Source organism: Phyllobates terribilis, unplaced genomic scaffold (assembly GCF_046119375.1).
Source record: "Phyllobates terribilis strain yellow unplaced genomic scaffold, ASM4611937v1 Scaffold_11__3_contigs__length_659146591, whole genome shotgun sequence".
In the NCBI taxonomy this organism is placed as follows: Eukaryota; Metazoa; Chordata; class Amphibia; order Anura; family Dendrobatidae; genus Phyllobates; species Phyllobates terribilis.
In genome coordinates, this window is record NW_027362771.1 from 444,122,454 (window position 1) to 444,139,722 (window position 17,269).

The window sequence follows — 17,269 nt, forward strand, 5'->3', positions numbered from 1 at the left end:
GGTACCTGGGTGTGGAGGAGAGTCTCATCTTCTCCACACTCTGGTACGATCCGCACATTAGAACGCGCGAATAATGCAAGTACAGATGCAGTCTTGCGGTATTGGCGCGTTCTAATGCAAGTCAATGGCGGCGAAAACGCCGCGTTTCCGCAAAATTAATGGACATGCTGCGGATTTTTGAGCGCAGCATAAACGCTGCGGAAAAATCCGCAGCATGGGCACAGCACATGCGGATTATCATTGGGGAACATTGCTGCCCTTCTACCATGCCTTTTTAATGCATTTCCGCAGCTGCAAAAACGCATTAAAAACGCATCGTGGGCACACAGCCTTACAAGTACATCTCCAGAGATCTTAACGTTTCTTTGTCTCATTGCGCAACATAATCAAGAAGTTTACAACCAATGGCACTGAAGCTAATCTCCCTGGATGTGGACGACAGAGAAAAGTTGATGAAAGGTTTCAACGCAGGATAGTCCAGATGGTGGATAAGCAGCCTCAATCAAGTTTCAAAGAAATTCAAGCTGTCCTGCAGGCTCAGGGAGCATCAGTGTCAGCACAAACTATCCGTCAACATTTGAATGAAATTAAGCGCTATGGCAAGAGTCTCAGGAGGACCCCGTTGTTAACAGAGACATAAAAAGCAAGAGTGCAGTTTGCCAAAATGTACGTAAGCCAAAATCCTTCTGGGAAAGCTTCTTGTGGACAAATGAGACCAAGATAGAGCTTTTTGGTAAAGCACTTCATTCTATTGTTTGCCAAAAACGGAATGAGGCCTACAAAGAAAAGAACACAGTATCTACAGTCAAATATGGTAGAGGTTCAACTTTTTTTGGGATTGTTTTGCTGCCCCTGGCACTGGGTGTTGCCATTGTGTGCAAGGCATCATGAAATCTGAAAATTACCAAATAATTTTGGTCCGCAATATAGTGCCCTGTGTCAGAAAGCTGGGTTTGCATCCTAGGTCATGGATCTTCCAGCAGGACAATGACCCCCCAAGCATATTTCAAGAAGCACCCAGAAATGGATGGAAACAAAGAGCTGGAGGGTTCTGAAGTGGCCAGCAATGAGTCGGGACCAATATTAAGTTGAGGGTGCCAACAATTTTGTCTGGCACATTTTTGGGGTTTTCTGTGAAATGATGTCCAATTTACCTATTTTTTGGGTTGTTCCAATACACAGAAATTTAATAAATATATGTATTAATATATGTAAGAAAACGTGTAATTTTCTGGGAGAAATACTTAATTTTCTGGAACAATTTCAAGGGTGTCAACACTTTTCGGCCATGACTGTATTACTCCAGGGTTGCACAACATTTTATGGTCCAAGGGCCTCATTGTCATAAAAATATAAAGGGTAACTTGTATGAATACATCACCAGAACCACCACCAGTACTTATTACATCATGAGAACCAAGTTTTCAGTATTTGAGAAGGATTTGGAGAGTTTCTATTTAATAAAAATGTGTGAACACACCCAAGCTTACACTGAGTTTTGGAGAAGAAACTCAACCAAATCCTTCTCATAAGTTCAACACTAAGTTTTTCAGTTTTAACATGAAGCACGATATGGATTTGTACATGAATGCTGCATCAGAACCACTGTCAGTACAGGAATACATCGCCAAGCTAAGTACAGTGATCAAGTTGCAATTTCAGGTCAGCCCCATAGACACCTGTATCACGTGAACCTGCAACTCCCAGTATCTCTTTAACAATGGTATGTTACCAGTCACCATCAGACTGTGGGCCATACAGGAACTACAGTACTGATGAGATTTAGTCAGTATCACAGAAGAAGAAGCGTTTACATCTAGGTAAATTCTAGGTGATATCTTCTCTTATGGGAGTTGTTCCTATCTCTTTTGTCAACAACCCTTTTGTCATAGTACAGATGCAATGAGGAGATTTCATGCCCAGAGCTCATCTCTCCAGACTTCCCTCTTCTCTAGCCTTCTCCAGCACTTTCTGACATGGTGCCCCTAAAAATAAAAGTATCATTAGAATGCCCCATGAATAAAAAATATCTCACAATCTGTGCCCCTAAATAATTGCCCCTCACTGTGTTTCCTGCACAAAATATCTCATCCTGCCCCACACACTGCCCCTCTCCATAATGTCCCTGACACACTGCCCCTATCCATTATATCACCCCCACACACTGTCCCTCTCCATAATGTACCCTACATTTCCCCTATTCATACTGTGCCTCATTCACAATTTTACCACCGTTGCATGGTGTTCCCACACAGTAACACCAAACCCCCCACCCCTCCTATAATGGTCAGGATATTTAATCCTCGGCTCCTCCATAGAGCGTTTACTGTTTCACGTTGTGGCACCGGCAACAGCAGCATTGTGATGAGGTCAGCAGCATGATGACCTTATGACGCCGCTGCACATCGGGGTGGAGGATGATGAGCGCTGTTCTGCCTCTATCTCTGTGACAAAGTGTTCAAATGTATTTGCATCTGACAGACGCGACAGTTGAATATAGGGCCACAGAACCTCCTTTGGTGGGCCTTATGTTACACACGCCTGTATTACACTTACATACGTGATCCCTAAAAAAAAAAAAAAAAAAAAAAAAAAAAAAGGGGATGTGCCTTAGTGTGAAAGTTTTGTTGCATTATGAGTTTCTTTTAGTGGTAAGAACATGAGCATTTCATAGGAAAATAAACAATTTTTAATATATTCATGGAACAATCTGTATTTATATTGAATTATATTTATTATAAAAGGATTTTTATATATTTTTTGTCACGTTCGTTTTTCAACATAATTGTCCGTACTGTTTAGGTGGCCTCGAATAGTAAAGGTGACAGCCAGAAATCCGCAGTCTGGACTTTGTAAACCACTTTGGTTGCGCTAAAGCTGTTAATTTTCTTTGTGCCCTCCCTACTATTTTGTCTTTCAATCACACCATGTCAAGTACACATTAAATGCTCTTAGCAACTTCTCACATTTTAGGAAAAAAAAACACATGGGAGTAAAAACTACTTGTTGAAAGATTTGGTAATGATAAAGCTGTATGTTAACCCCTTGGCGCCAAGGACATTTTCATCATTCCCACCTTCCAAGAACCATAACTTTATATTTCCATCAACCTAGCCATATGTCGAGGGTTTGCTGTTTGCGGCACAAGCTGTATTTTTAAATACCAGCCATTTAATGGTTCCATCCTCCAGTTAGAGGTGTACCTTTATATGAACTGGGGAGACCAAAAATGTGATTTTACGCTGGAAAATTCAAATCTGCCGCGTGCCACTTTTCTGAGTTAGAATTTTGTTTTGCCTCCACATATCCCCCTGGGTCTGAGACTTTTTAAAAAAAAATAAATAAATAAAACATTGGACCTCCTAAAAGTAAAAGTTTAAGACATATATATTTAATCCCCCCTCCCAAAAATTAAAAATGACATCACTTAAAAAAAAAAAAAAGAAAAAGGCCCCCTTTTATTATTCATAATATAATTTAATAAGTTTATTAACCCTTCAGGTGCTACATATGATCTAAAACAAAGTGGAAAGAATAAATGAAGAATTCAACATTTTCCTTTACATGAAGGTTTAGCTCCCAAGTTTTCATATCCAGGAGTAATTGAAGAAAAAACACCTTACAATTTTTTTTTTTTTAGCACAATTTATCCTGAGTGTGGAAATATCCTATATACTACTGTTTAGGCACAGAAGGGAAGGGGCACCATTTGGAGGGCAAACGTGGGATAGCTTCCTGTCACCACATTGCATCTGCAGATCCTTTGAGGTGTTATCCTTCCACCCTTCCCCCAGAAGTTACCCCATTTATGAAAACTAAAAACTATAGCCCTCATGATACCAGTAGTGACAAAGACACTAGCAAGGACATTGGGTTTTATTATGCAGAGTACCTGTCTTTTTAATTTAAGTTTTTTTTTTTTTTTTTTTTATTGATGGGTAGTAGCTAACGTGAAGTTGATAGGGGTGTTAGTCCTGAGATCCCCATTGATCTCTCAAAAAGTGCTGAGTTTCTAACTGTGGGTGTGCACACAGGTACAGGTACAGGGTCAATAGAAAGTCAATGAGATCATACCTCCCCTCTGTGTACAGGGTCATAGAGCCTACAAAAATCTATCCAGCACCTCCAAACAGAATAAAGCAAGTGTGAACAGGTGAAAAGCTGCTATGACTGCGAAATATACAAACCAAATAATACAGCAGCACTTTGTAAGCGCCAGCATGTCTGCAAACATTGACTATATGAAATTTGGACTGCATTATTGCTATATAGAATATACTCATAAAATGAAGGTACTAATAGCACAAATTGGCCAATTCATGAGAGCCCACCAGCCATGACAAGGCGCATCTTTGTTTAATGGGACCCTAACCTAGTATTTCTCAAGCATGCCTCCCCCATTTTAAAAGCCTACAAATTTAAAGGGCAGGTAGGATCCAGCACTAATTAAAAACAGCCTAAGGGCTCATTCAGACGCAGGGTTGCCAGCTTTTTTTTCTGTACAGCTTACTAAAAAATCACGGAGAGACAATATTTTTTACAGACACATTGGAAATCAATAATAAATCATTCAAACAATGAAAATACTTTGTTCGTGGGACAACCCCTTTAAGTGTTCCTTTATTTTTTTGAACAGTGTAAATTGGCAGTCTAGAATGGTCGCTCATTGACCTTGATCTGTTTTTTAAAACACAATATTTGACAGAAGGAAAATTAAAACGTACAAAATTGCAGCAGAAAATGTCACGTTACATAGTACGGTAAAGTGTGGTAAGTGATTATTTCTGAATCTTTTATTCTGGACTTGCTTTTTGTCTTCTCGCAGCCCTCTTTTTTTGTGGTGTATAATATGGTTACCACAGAAGTAATTGCGGTCTTTGAGAACACATCGAATGAGCTGTTGGAGCTGTTTGAGAACTTCTGTGACCTTTTCCGGAATGCTACCCTTCACAGTGAAGCCGTGCAGTTCCCCTGCTCTGCCTCCAGCAACAACTTTGCCAGACAGATCCAGCGCAGGTCAGATATGCTATGTTGTCTTCTGGTATTCAACTCAAACATGTAAGAGGTTGTAAAGGTGATATTTTGCTAGAATATGCCGTTACTTTATGATCGTTGGCAGTCCAGAGCAATTGCCTAAATGCCGTTGCCACAATTATCAAAGGCATCCAAGGGGTTTAACTACGTAGATTGGAGCCATCTCTGATTGCAGCAGCTACATTTACCTGCTGGATGTTACCTCCAGACATGTAGTGCACACATCCATTATTCATGTACGGAAAGGGTCAACTTGGTGTTAAAAAAATTCTGGGATGATTATGAAACTATGTAATACGTCATGAGATTGGATATTTTACATAACTGTTCTAGGTAAGGTTGACCACATTAAATTATGGTTGGTCAATTCTACAAAAATATTAGTACGGGGACTCCCCCAACTAAAGACTAAGAATGATGAAGATTAAGAACACTGCGTGTGTCCTGCAGGGAGGTAAGCAACTGCTAATGGTGTCTGGCCGCAGATCCCCCCCCCCTCTTCATAAAAAAAAAAGTCATCTGAGTTGGTTTCCAATGATAATGGGGTTGTCCACCATTAATAAAATAACTTGAAGCACACTCACCTCCAGTGATTTCCTTGAACCTAGTGCAGGACGAGCAAATGGTTGGCTACAGAAGTGTTGACTGTGCCATCCAGTTGTCACACGACCACTGAGACCTGTAGCTGCAACAGTCAGGTGAGAGGAGCAGCGCATCATTGGTTCTTTCTCTGATGACACGCTGTTTTAGCCTCAAGATTCAATGGTCCCGAGACAACACTACAGCACAGTCATTGCTTCTGGATGTGGAGGACTGAATCCCCAGCGAGATCCTCAGATGACAGCAAGTGAGTATGCCTCAATTTCTGATTTTATCACAGTCCATGCCCTTAAAAATAGATAATGCTGACAACCCCTTTAATTATAATTTCTAAATGATGCTGTACATGTTTCAGCTCTAGTGAGAGAAAGGAGAAGTCAATGTGTATGTGTCTAGGTAAAAGCTGTTGCATTATACAGTAGATCAACAGTAATTTGACAAAACCTATACTGAGCACAAGAGCTGTCCCATAGACTGCCTTCAGCGGTAGGCAAAAAGTTTACTTATTCAGATCAAAATAAATTAAATTTAAACAGTATCAGTGAGACAATAAAAACATCATTGCAGCCTGATACCACACATACAACTTCTAAACTGGTACTGAAGCCTCAGACAGAATGGTGAAACATTGTTAAGCCATTCACGACATATGACGTATATTTACGTAATATGTCAGGTCTCTGACTTTGATGTGGGCTCGCACGCAGATGATGACTGATTTAATCAGCCCTCATGTGCCTCTAACAGACGCGGGTAGGGCAGAGCCCTGCCTGCCGCTGTTAAATGCTGCTGTCAATGTCTGACAGCGGTATTTATCACGCGCCAGCAAGGGGGGGCGCATCATTCCATGCACCCATCGGCACTCCCATAACTTGATCACACGGGGGGGCCGATGGGTTGCCATTACACTTGGGGGTCTGCTGAAGACCCTTGTGCTTGTCATGACGATTTTCCTGTGAAAGCCAGTGCACTGCTATGTATAATACAAGCAGTCAGATGATCCACAGCTTCAAATCCCCAAAATGGATTATTAAATACAAGTAAAAAAAAAAAAATTTAAGTATGAAAAAAAAATGTTTTCAAATCACCCCTCTTTTGCTTCATGAAAAATAAAACTACACAAATGGTATGGCTGCGTTTGTAAAAGTCCAATCTATCAAAATAATAAAAATAAATGAATCCAATCGGTAAACGGTGTAACAATTAAGAAATTGAAACTCAAGAATTACTACTTTTTTTTTTTTTGGCTGCTGCAACATTACAATAAAATGCAACAAGAGGCGATGAAAACATCATATCTACCTCACAATGGTATCCGTAGAAACATCAGCTCAGGGTCCAAAAAATAAGCCATCATACAGCCCCATATCCGGAAAATTGAAAACGTTATGGGTCTCGGAAAAATGGCGACACGGGTAAAAAAAAGGTGTTTTTGGGGTGTTTTTTTTTTTTACAAATTTCCAAAACTTTTTGTACCACTTAAAGAAATACTATACATGTTTGGTATCTGCAGAATTGTACTGACCTGGAGAATTTTATCGCAAGGTTAGTTTTACTGTATAGTGAACATGCTAAATAAAGAAAAATGTGGAATTGCACTGTTTTTGTAATTTCAATGAACTTGGATTTTTTTTTTCTGCCTTCCAGTGCATCACATAATAAAATGAATAGGGTCATTCAAAAGTACAAAAGTACAACATATAGTTATGTAGAACGAGAAATAAAAAAGTTATGGCTCTTGGAAGAAGGGGAGGATAAAAATGAAAAAAAAAAATGAAATATCGCCCGGTCATGAAGGGGTTAAAGATGTCACTACTAATTGTTCCTCCAGCATCAAAGAATAAAATAGAAGCTATAAAGTATTATGCACCATGTGGGAAGACTTAAGCGGGTGGTCTTGTTCCCCTCAGGAGTCATGGAGTCCCGACTTGATTTACTTTGCGCAAAGTGGTATACAGTCATGAGAAAAACAAAGTACACCCTCTTTGAATTCTACTATTATGTATTGGGCATAATAATAAAATAAAAGTTTTTGTCCTTAGACACAAAAATCCGCAGCATGTCCATTAATTTTGCGGACACGCAGCGTAATCGCCGCCATTGACTTGCATTAGAACGCGCCAATTCCGCAAGACTGCATCTGTACTTGCGTAATTGGCGCGTTCTAATGTGCGGATGGTACCCAAGTCTGGAGGAGAGGAGAGGAGAGTCTCCTCCAGACCTGGGTACCATAGAATCTGTAAAAAAAAAAAGAATTTAAAATAAAAAATAAAGTTTATACTCCCCTTCCGATGTCCTCCCTGTGTTTTGTCCACGCCGTCCGGTCTCTTGCAATGTTCGCGCTGTTGTGAAGGACCGGCCATGACGTCACTGAGTCATGTGACCCATCACATGACTCAATGACGTCACCGCAGGTCCTTCACACCACCCCAAGCAATGCAAGGGACCGGACACAGTAGAGAAGACACCGGAAGGTGAGTATAATCTTTTTTAACTATTACTTGGTCACACTATATAAATCCATGCCGGTTGCATGTATTTATATAGTGTGACCAACTTGTCAAGCACTTTTCCAAGTGATGCTCAAAATCGCTTGGAAAACTGCTTGTAAAAACGCTTCTCTCTGGCAGAAAAAACGCATGTAAATCTGCATGTGTTTTTTTCTGCCAGAGAGAGGCAAAAACGCTCTGCTTCAAATCTGCTGCGTGGGCACATAGCCTTAGAAGCCTTGTAATGTATCTTTATCAGAGAAATCCGCTTTCTTCCCCACTTATCAGACACTTCTACCCCTCCCCCACCTCCTGAATTTGTCTTCCACTGTGAAAAAGCAGTTCAAGTCCATCTTGCTCAGAGAGAGACTGCAGGTGCCATGTGACACATCATTATACTTTATGGAGAAGAGAGGGGGCAGAAAAACATGGTGCAGAGCTCTGTAACAAGAGTTTTACCTCACATCAGAGCTTCACTCAGATCAACACAGCTGAGCTTTTCTGTATCATATTCTTAAAGGGAAGGTGCCGCATTTTTACATTATGTAAAATAAATTTAAATGTTAAATTCCTTAATGTTATAACATATTTTCAAGTGCCCAGTATTTATAGTTTATTTTTTATTAATTTGTTTTGCAGCTACTGGGGGCTGCCATCTTGCTTTTCAGGAGTGTAAGAGTTACTACACTACACTCACACTCCTTCAAATACGGCAGCCTTGGACAAAGTGTTCAACTATCCGATGCCGACCCTATCTGTAACATTGTAGCCACATTAGCTGTGAACTGGGCATGCCTCTGTGGGCTGCTCAATTCACAGCTGTAGGTGTGTCTAGGTGCCATTTCATTGTGGCCCAGAGCTTCCACACTGAGGACATGTAATTGGAAGCTTTTTACACACACACAAGCTCCCCCAGCCCTGCTCTCATATTCTCCCATCCTGTCTGCGGGTGCTCTGTGCGGTGTCTCCGTGCAGGCAGACATAGGCCGATGTGACACTACTACTCCCATCGGCCAATGTCTGTCCCCCGTCCACTAGTGCCATTAGGATCAGCTCGATGGGAGCAGTAGTTCCCATCAGCCTGATCCTGCTGTTAAAATTGCCCTAATGTGTCCTCTAAACTGCCCCCATATGTTATTTTTGGCCCCCATAGGTTTATATTTTGCCCCTATATCTTTTTTTTTTTTTTTTTTATGCCCCCATATTTTTTTGTTTTTACGTATTTATTTATTTTTTTTTTTTATTTACAGTCCCCATTTTTTTTTTTTTTTTTTGGTCCACAAATTTTAAAAATACATTTCATTGGTGGCCAGTGGTTGCCTAAAATAAATTTAGTTTATACATTACCTGTCCCCGTCGATCGCCACCTAAAATAAAGTAAAAAATAAAAAAATACACCTATACTCACCTAGACACCTAATTCCCCGAAGCCATCGATCTCCTGTAATAAAATATAAAATAATAAACCACAAGTGTATCCTTACCCCTCCATAGTAGTCCACGAGTGTCCCACGAAGATCTCCAGTTTAGAGCAGCCACATAAAATGTGACCGCTCTAAACCGCCGCCGCTACAATGATGGGGCCATAAAGCAGCCCCGTCATTGCATAAGCGAGTTCAGCAGAGTTCAGCTAGCCCGGCTCTGGTGAGCTCCTTTACGGCCCCGCTGACCGTGAGAAATTCCCACGATACAGCAGGGCCGTAAAGGAGGTCACCGGAGCTGCACTGACTGAATGCACTCCGGTGACTTCAGTCAGGGGCTCACGCTGCCGGGAGCGGACGTGTTCCCGGCAGTGTGAGCATACAGCAGCCATGACAGCTGTCACATCTCCAGATGTGACAGCTGTGCATGGGAGGTCAGCGCAGGAACGTGGACAGCTAATTATTATTTTTTTTTAGTAAATTAATAATTAAATAAAATTGTGTCGTTTATTTCAAATAAACAATTTTTTTTCTGGGTCTAGTGTGTTTTTTTTTAACTCTTTGTAGGTTAGTAATGGGGGTGTCTTATAGATGCCCCTCATTACTAACCTGGGCTTCATGGCAGCTGGCGCTGACATGAACCCCACCACTATTACCCCCTGCCACCGCACCAGAGCAGCGTGGAAGAGCGAGGCTAAGTGCCAGATTTGGCGCACAAATATGATGCGCCAAATTTGGGGCAGCTGAGGGCTGATATTATAGCCTGGGAGAGGGCCTATAACCATGGCCCCTTTCTAAGCTATTAATATCAGGTCGCAGCTGTCCGCCTAGCCTTTGCTGGCACCAATTTATGGGGGGACCCTATATATTTTTTTGGGGGGGTCCCCCTGTAGAATGGGCAGTAAAGGCTAAGCTAACTGCTGCGGCCTGATATTAATAACCTAGAGAGGGGCCATGATCCTTGGCTACTTCCCAGACTATAACATCAGCCCTCATCCGTCTGCTTTCCCTCTGCTGGTTATTAAAAATACATGTGAGCCCACTCAATTTTTTTTATTTTTAAATACATTGAAATGTAAGATTATTATACAGCGTATGCGTGACCAAGCTTACATTGAAATGGGTCTGTGTGTTTCTCCGGTATGTGTGGAAAAAGTCATCACCACTTGTACCGGAGATTCTGATGCGTGAAAGAGCCTCAATTGGATATTGGGGGGAGGAGTTGGCCATGTATATATATATGTGTGTATATATATATATATATATATATATATATATGTACATATACACATATACACCAGGTAAGTGGAGTATACAAGGACAAGCAAAAGCGAAGAGACGTGGCATCCTGAAGAATACTTCCAAAATGGTGAAAAGGGGTTTGACTTTTGGCTACAAAACGCATGAAAAACGCATAAGAAATGCATCAAAAACTCACCAAAACCGCACATAGAATCCGCATGCGTTTTTCTGGCAGGGAGATGCAGAAATGGTCAGGAAAATTTCTGCTTCATTTCTGCATCGTGGGCACATAGGTTTAGTCTCCTCGGTCCTGGCCTCGCAGCTGCTCTCTTCTCCACTGCATTCAGCTCTGCTCCTCAGGTCCACGTTGCTCCACAGTCCGTTGTCTTCCTTCTGCTTGCTCTTCTGTAAATATACTGAGATCCACTTTCTGTTTAGCAGCTGGTTGAGATTAGATCACAGTGCAGTCACCAAGAAAATGGCGGTGCATTGTCTCTAGCCTTTATTCTGCCTCCCCCACTTTTGGTTGTAGTGTAGGGAAACATTGATGTCACAAGGACACTGCCCCAATTTTGCAGCTAACGTAATGCAAGTAAGCATTACTGTAGCTGCTTGAGGTCTATACAGGAAGATGCTCCCACTAGCTGCAAGTATAGGTAATCTTTTTTTTTTTTTTTTTTTTTTATAGATATTTTGCATGTTGCAGTGTTTTGCAATCTATGCAAACACTGCATTACAAAGCTTAAATTAATAATAAAATGTTATTTTCACAAAAAGAAAAAAAAATTGATGGCACCTTCCCTTTAATGTTGCTGCACATTCTGTCTGTGAGCTAAAAAGTGAATGAAGAGCAGGAATCTTCATCTGTGCTGTCTATGGGAGAGATCAGTGCTGCTCCTCTCCTTCCCGGTAGCAAACAGTGGATTGAAAATTACAGATGCCGAGGGGAAACTTGGTGGGAATACAGGGTATAAGGCACATAATTATTATTATTATTTATTATTATAGCGCCATTTATTCCATGGCGCTTTACATGTGAAAAAGGGGTTATACATTGCGAAAACACTCACAATAATCTTAACAAAACGAGTCAGCGACTGGTACAGGAGGAGAGAGGACCCTGCCCGCGAGGGCTCACAGTCTACAATAGATGGGTGAGGATACAGTAGGTGAGGGCACAGCTGGTCATGCAGCGGTATGGTAGAGCGGTGGTTACTGCAGGTTGTAGGCGTGTCGGAAGAGGTAAGTCTTCAGGTTTCTTTTGAAGGTTTCCGTGGTAGGCGAGAGTCTGATATGTTGGGGTAGAGTGTTCCAGAGTAGGGGGGATACATAGGAGAATTCTTGTATGTGATTGTGGGAAGAGGAGATAAGAGGGGAGTAGAGCAGGAGATCTTGTGAGGATCGAAGGTTGCTTGCAGGTAGGTACCGGAAGACTAGGTCACAGATGTATGGAGGAGACAGGTTGTGTAATGGCTTTGTATGCCAAAGTTAGGGGTTTGAACTGGATTCTCTGGGCAATGTAGAGCCAGTTAAGGAATTGGCAGAGGGGAGAGGCCGGGAAATAGCTGGGGGACAGGTGGATTAGTCGGGCAGCAGAGTTTAGGATAGATTGAAGGGGCTCGAGAGTGTTGGAAGGGAGGCCATAGAGCAGGAGGTTGCAGTAATCGAGGCAGGAGATGATGAGGGCCTGCACTAGTGTTTTTGCAGAGTCTATGCTGAGGAATGCGCGGATGCGGGAGATGTTCTTGAGTTGGAGTCGGGAGGAAGTGGAAAGGGCTTGAATATGTGGTTTGAAGGAAAGATCCGAGTCCAGGGTTACCCCGAGGCAGCGAGCTTGAGGGACTGGGGAGAGTGGGCAGCCATTGACATTGATGGCTAGGTCAGATGGGGGGGGGTGAATGAGAAGGTGGAAGGATGATGAATTCTGTTTTATCCATGTTAAATTTCAGAAACCTGGCAGGGAAGAAGGATGAGATAGCGGATAGACATTGTGGGATTTTGGTTAGTAGGGAGGAGATATCGGGTCCAGAGAGGTAGATCTGTGTGTCATCAGCATAGAGGTGATACTGAAAGCCGTGAAATACTGAGCTGTCCCAGGCCAAAGGTGTACATGGAGAAAAGCAGAGGTCCTAGAACTGAACTTTGGCGGGACACTGACAGATAGGGGGCGAGATGAGGAGGTGGTGTGTGAGTGGGAGACGCTGAATGTCCTGTCTGTTAGGTATGAGGAGATCCAAGATAGGGCCAAGTCCCTGATACCAAGAGATGAGAGAGTCTGTAGTAAGAGGGAATGGTCGACTATGTCGAAGGCAGGTGACAGGTCCAGGAGGAGGATGATGGAGTAGTGCCGCTTGGATTTGGTGCTTAGCAGGTCATTGGTGACTTTGGTCAGGGCAGTTTCAGTCGAGTGATGCGGTTGGAAGCCAGAGTGTACGGTCGAAGAGGGAACATGAGGAGAGGTGGGAGGACAGTTCAAGGTGGACAATGTTGTTCCTGTAGGTTTGACGCATAGGTGAGAAGTCATATGGGGCGGTAGCTAGTCAGAGAGGATGGGTGTGATTGAGGCATGTTTGAAACATGAGGGGAAGAAACCAGTTGTTAGTGACAGGTTGAAGAGGTGGGTTAGGGTTGGGATGAAGACTGTGTTAAGGTTAGGGATGAGGTGGGACGGGATTGGGTCCGGTTCGCAGGTGGTGAGGTGTGACTTAGAGAGTAAAGAAGAGACTTGATCTTCTGTAATAGTGGAGAAGTGGGGTTTGGAGGAGGAAGGTTGAGTAGTTAGGAGGGGGTGCTGTGAGGACTTTAGGGAAAAGCTTTGTCTGATGGTGTCAATTTTCTGTTTGAAGAATGAGGCAAAGTCATGCAATTCATCCTGTGCAAATCACGGACACAGGCTCAGATTGGACCACAGGGGAACAGGTGAATTCCCTGATGGGCCTCTGTGCAAAAGTGAGCTCAACCCCCCATATGAGCAGTAGTTTGTAATTGATTCACTATGTACAAAGACTGCATCTCATCTTCATGTAAATAACTACCAAGTTTATTATTATTATTAGATATTATAAAGAAGCATAGGTAAATGTGTGAATGGGGGTAATATAATATTTGCATGTAGTTGAACAGAGGGGGCCCTAGAATTAATGTCACTGGTGAGCCCTGGGCAACCCAGTCCGACACTGCATGGGAATCATACATCGGATCCTGGCTGCACAATTGCAGACAGATATATCTTTCTTTGAAATGCTCCAGCGTTTTACAGAACATACAATTTGAAGAGTTGGCAGTGACAATACTAGTCCGATGCTGCCCCTGGCTGGCTTCACCCTGCACCGCTCCAGGTGATTGACAGGTGTCTATGGAAGAGACCCAGGGCAAATTAAACTACATTTTTTCTGACACGCTCCACAGCCAGGCTCTGATTCATGCTACCTGTGGTTCGGAGAGTATGAATCCCTTGAGAGTCTTTTTTAAACATTCATGTTCACTTTAATACAATTAAAAATAGAATGAAGTATGATTTGTTTGAAAGGATTGCCAGGAGAAAGCATGGCAGCACGGGTAAAGTTTGCAAATTTGCATAAACAAGACCTCTGGAACAATGTCCTTTAGACAGTTGAGACCAAAGTAGAGACAGTGGTCATAACGCCCTGCACCACGTGCTGAAAACCAAACACAGAAAAATCAGCACAAATGACTTATGAACTGTCAAAAACATAGGTGGAGGGTGATGATGTGGGCTTGTTTTGCTGCAGTCATTGAGTCGACCATGTACTCCTTCATATACCAAAAGAATTCTAGAATCAAATGTGAATCCAACTACACCAGGCTGAAAAAGAAAAGAATGAAAGTATTGCAATGGTCGAGTCAAAGTCCAGACCCCAATTGAAATGCTGTGGAAGGACCTTAAAGGGTAACTATTAGTGATGAGCGAGCGTGTTCTGTTAACCCTTTTGGCGAGCATGCTAGCAGAGTATTTGCAGCATGCTCGAAAGTTATGTTTTAGTCACTGCGTGTGCATGATTTGCGACTGTTGGACAGCTTTAATACATGTGAGAAATGCCTAACAAACATGGAAATGGGTAAAAATGGCACTAAAATTTGTCACACAATCCCTTTTTCAGAGGTTCACAAAACTGTGGCCAAAGGCACTTTTATGCACACCTAATAAAAAGACGAATACCGTGGGATCACAGGCCAGATGGCGTCCATAGTGCCTCATTAAAGGGAATCTTCCCTTGGGGGTTCTGTCTGAATCACGTATTTCAAAGATTTACACGGAAACCCCAGTGTAAGCGCTCAACATAGAGCGCAGGATTAATGTGAGCCGAGCCATACTGCAGTCTTTGGGAGGCAGAAAGCACAAATCAGCAGCCGGTGAGGAATTGGTTTTATTTATTTTTTACGCCGTTCCTCGTGCTGTATAAGTGATTCGACGACTTTATTCTTCGGGTCGGTGCGATTACAGCAATACCAGATTTATATCAGGTTTTTATGATTGACAGCTGTCACACACTAAAAAACACTTTTTTTTTTTGTTGCAAAGACTAGTTTTTGCAGCACCATATTTTGAGAGCTATAATTTTTCCGTATTTCAGCCGACAGAGTAATTTAAGGACTTTTTTTTGCTGCACAAATTGATGTTTTTATTGCTTCCATTTTTGGGCACGTGACAATTTTTGATTGCCTTCTATTCTGATTTTTATTTATTCATTTCTATTCTAACTTTTTTATTTTTTGGCTGATGGAGCTGTGTGGCGGCTTGTTTTTGCAGGACAAGATGACGTTTTCAGTGGTACCATTTTTATTTGCATTCGTCTTTTTGATCGCGTTTTATTCCAGTTCCACGGTATGATGCTAAAGCACTGTTTTTGCTTCGTTTTTTTACCGTATTCACTAAAGGGGTTAACTAGTGGGACAGTTTTATAGGTCAGGTCGTTCCTGATGTGGTGATACCAAATATGTGCACTTTCATTGTTTGTTTATTTTTTTTCAGAATATTTATTTAAGGGTAGTGTGGATATGTGTGTATGTGTATATATATATATATATATATATATATATATATATATATATATATATATATATATATATATATATATATATATTACATATACATACACACATTTTTTATATATATATATATATATATATATATATACATATGTATATAAAAATGTGTGTATGTATATGTAATATATATAATATTATTTTATTTTACTTTTTTATTTTTTTCACTTTTTTACTTTGTCCCGCTATAGCACTTTCACTTACTTTCTGCAGTTTGTTCGCAGTTATAAGGAATAGCAGTGTAGAATCACCTGGCGCTGAGTGCTGGGTGTCAGCTGTTAGAATCAGCTGACACCAAGCGGCAATCGCTCTCGCACAGTCTTTGTGCAAGCACGATCGTTGAGACGTAATAATAAGTACCTGGTGATTAAAGCCCAGGGCACAGGGACGTATTATTATGGCTCAAGTCAGAAAGGGGTTAATTATGCAGTGGTCAGCACTGTTGCTCTGCAGCCCTGGGGTTGTGTGTTCAAATCCCACCAATGACAACGTGCAAAGTGTTTGTACAGTATGTTCTCCCCGTTTTTGCATGGGTTTCTTCCGGGTTCTCCAGCTTCTTCCTACACTCTAAAGACGTATTGATAGGGAACTTAAATTGTGAGCCCCAATGGGGAGAGTGATGATGATGTCTTTACTGTAAAGCGCTGCGGAATTAATGGCGCTATATAAGTGCGCTTAATAATATGAAAACCCATAGAATTCAAAGTGGGTGTACTTGTGTTCTTCTCATGACTGTTCATCATTACAAGCCAGCATTGGCATCTGTTGTAGATGATGAAGCCCAGGCTTCACTACGCATGCTTCATATGCTGTTGTGGCAGGCTTATAAAGACAAATGGCCAATCAATGGCAATACTTAAAGCTCCACTCCAGCAGGTTTATTTTTTTCAGCACTGGAGTGGTGCTTTAAATGCAAATCCTCTGCCCCCGGTAATATACTTACCCTCCGGCGTCTTCATTGTTTTTTGGCATTGCTCCGGTCCCGCAGTGCCATCTTGTGAGCGCAGCTTCTGGCTGGCCGGAAGTCAGAAGCTACGTCACAAGCTCTCAATGCAAGTCTATGAGAGCCAGAACAAAGCAGAACGAAGCTCTCATTGACTTGTATTGAAAAGTGACCTCTGCGCCGCTCCATGAGACACTGGAGCTGCTGACAGATAACTTTTCGCCGGAGACCTATGGGAGCGATGCTAGAAAGCAATGAAGGGGGTGGCAGGTGAGTATGAGCAAGGGCAGGGGAATTACTTGTAAAGCACCACTCCAATGGGGCAATAAAAAAAAAACCCGCTGGAGTGGTGCTTTAAGAATTTTTTTTATTTTATTTCATGCTGCAAGGAATACTTCAGTGAGATATTTTGAAATCAATTCCCACTCTGTAACCCACACTGGCGGTGTTTTAGGAGCTGAATACAGATTGTC

At 41.9% G+C, this 17,269-nt stretch overlaps 1 protein-coding gene across 3 annotated transcripts in view; it reads left to right on the forward strand.

The window, feature by feature from the left end:
* DET1 (DET1 partner of COP1 E3 ubiquitin ligase) overlaps positions 1-17,269 on the forward strand; it is a 66,462-nt gene that overhangs the window by 21,021 nt on the left and 28,172 nt on the right. For all 3 annotated transcript variants that reach the window (XM_073653272.1, XM_073653274.1, XM_073653273.1), the window contains exon 3: positions 4,826-5,016. In XM_073653272.1, the coding sequence (XP_073509373.1) occupies positions 4,826-5,016 (191 nt within the window). The remainder of the gene's footprint in view (positions 1-4,825; positions 5,017-17,269) is intronic.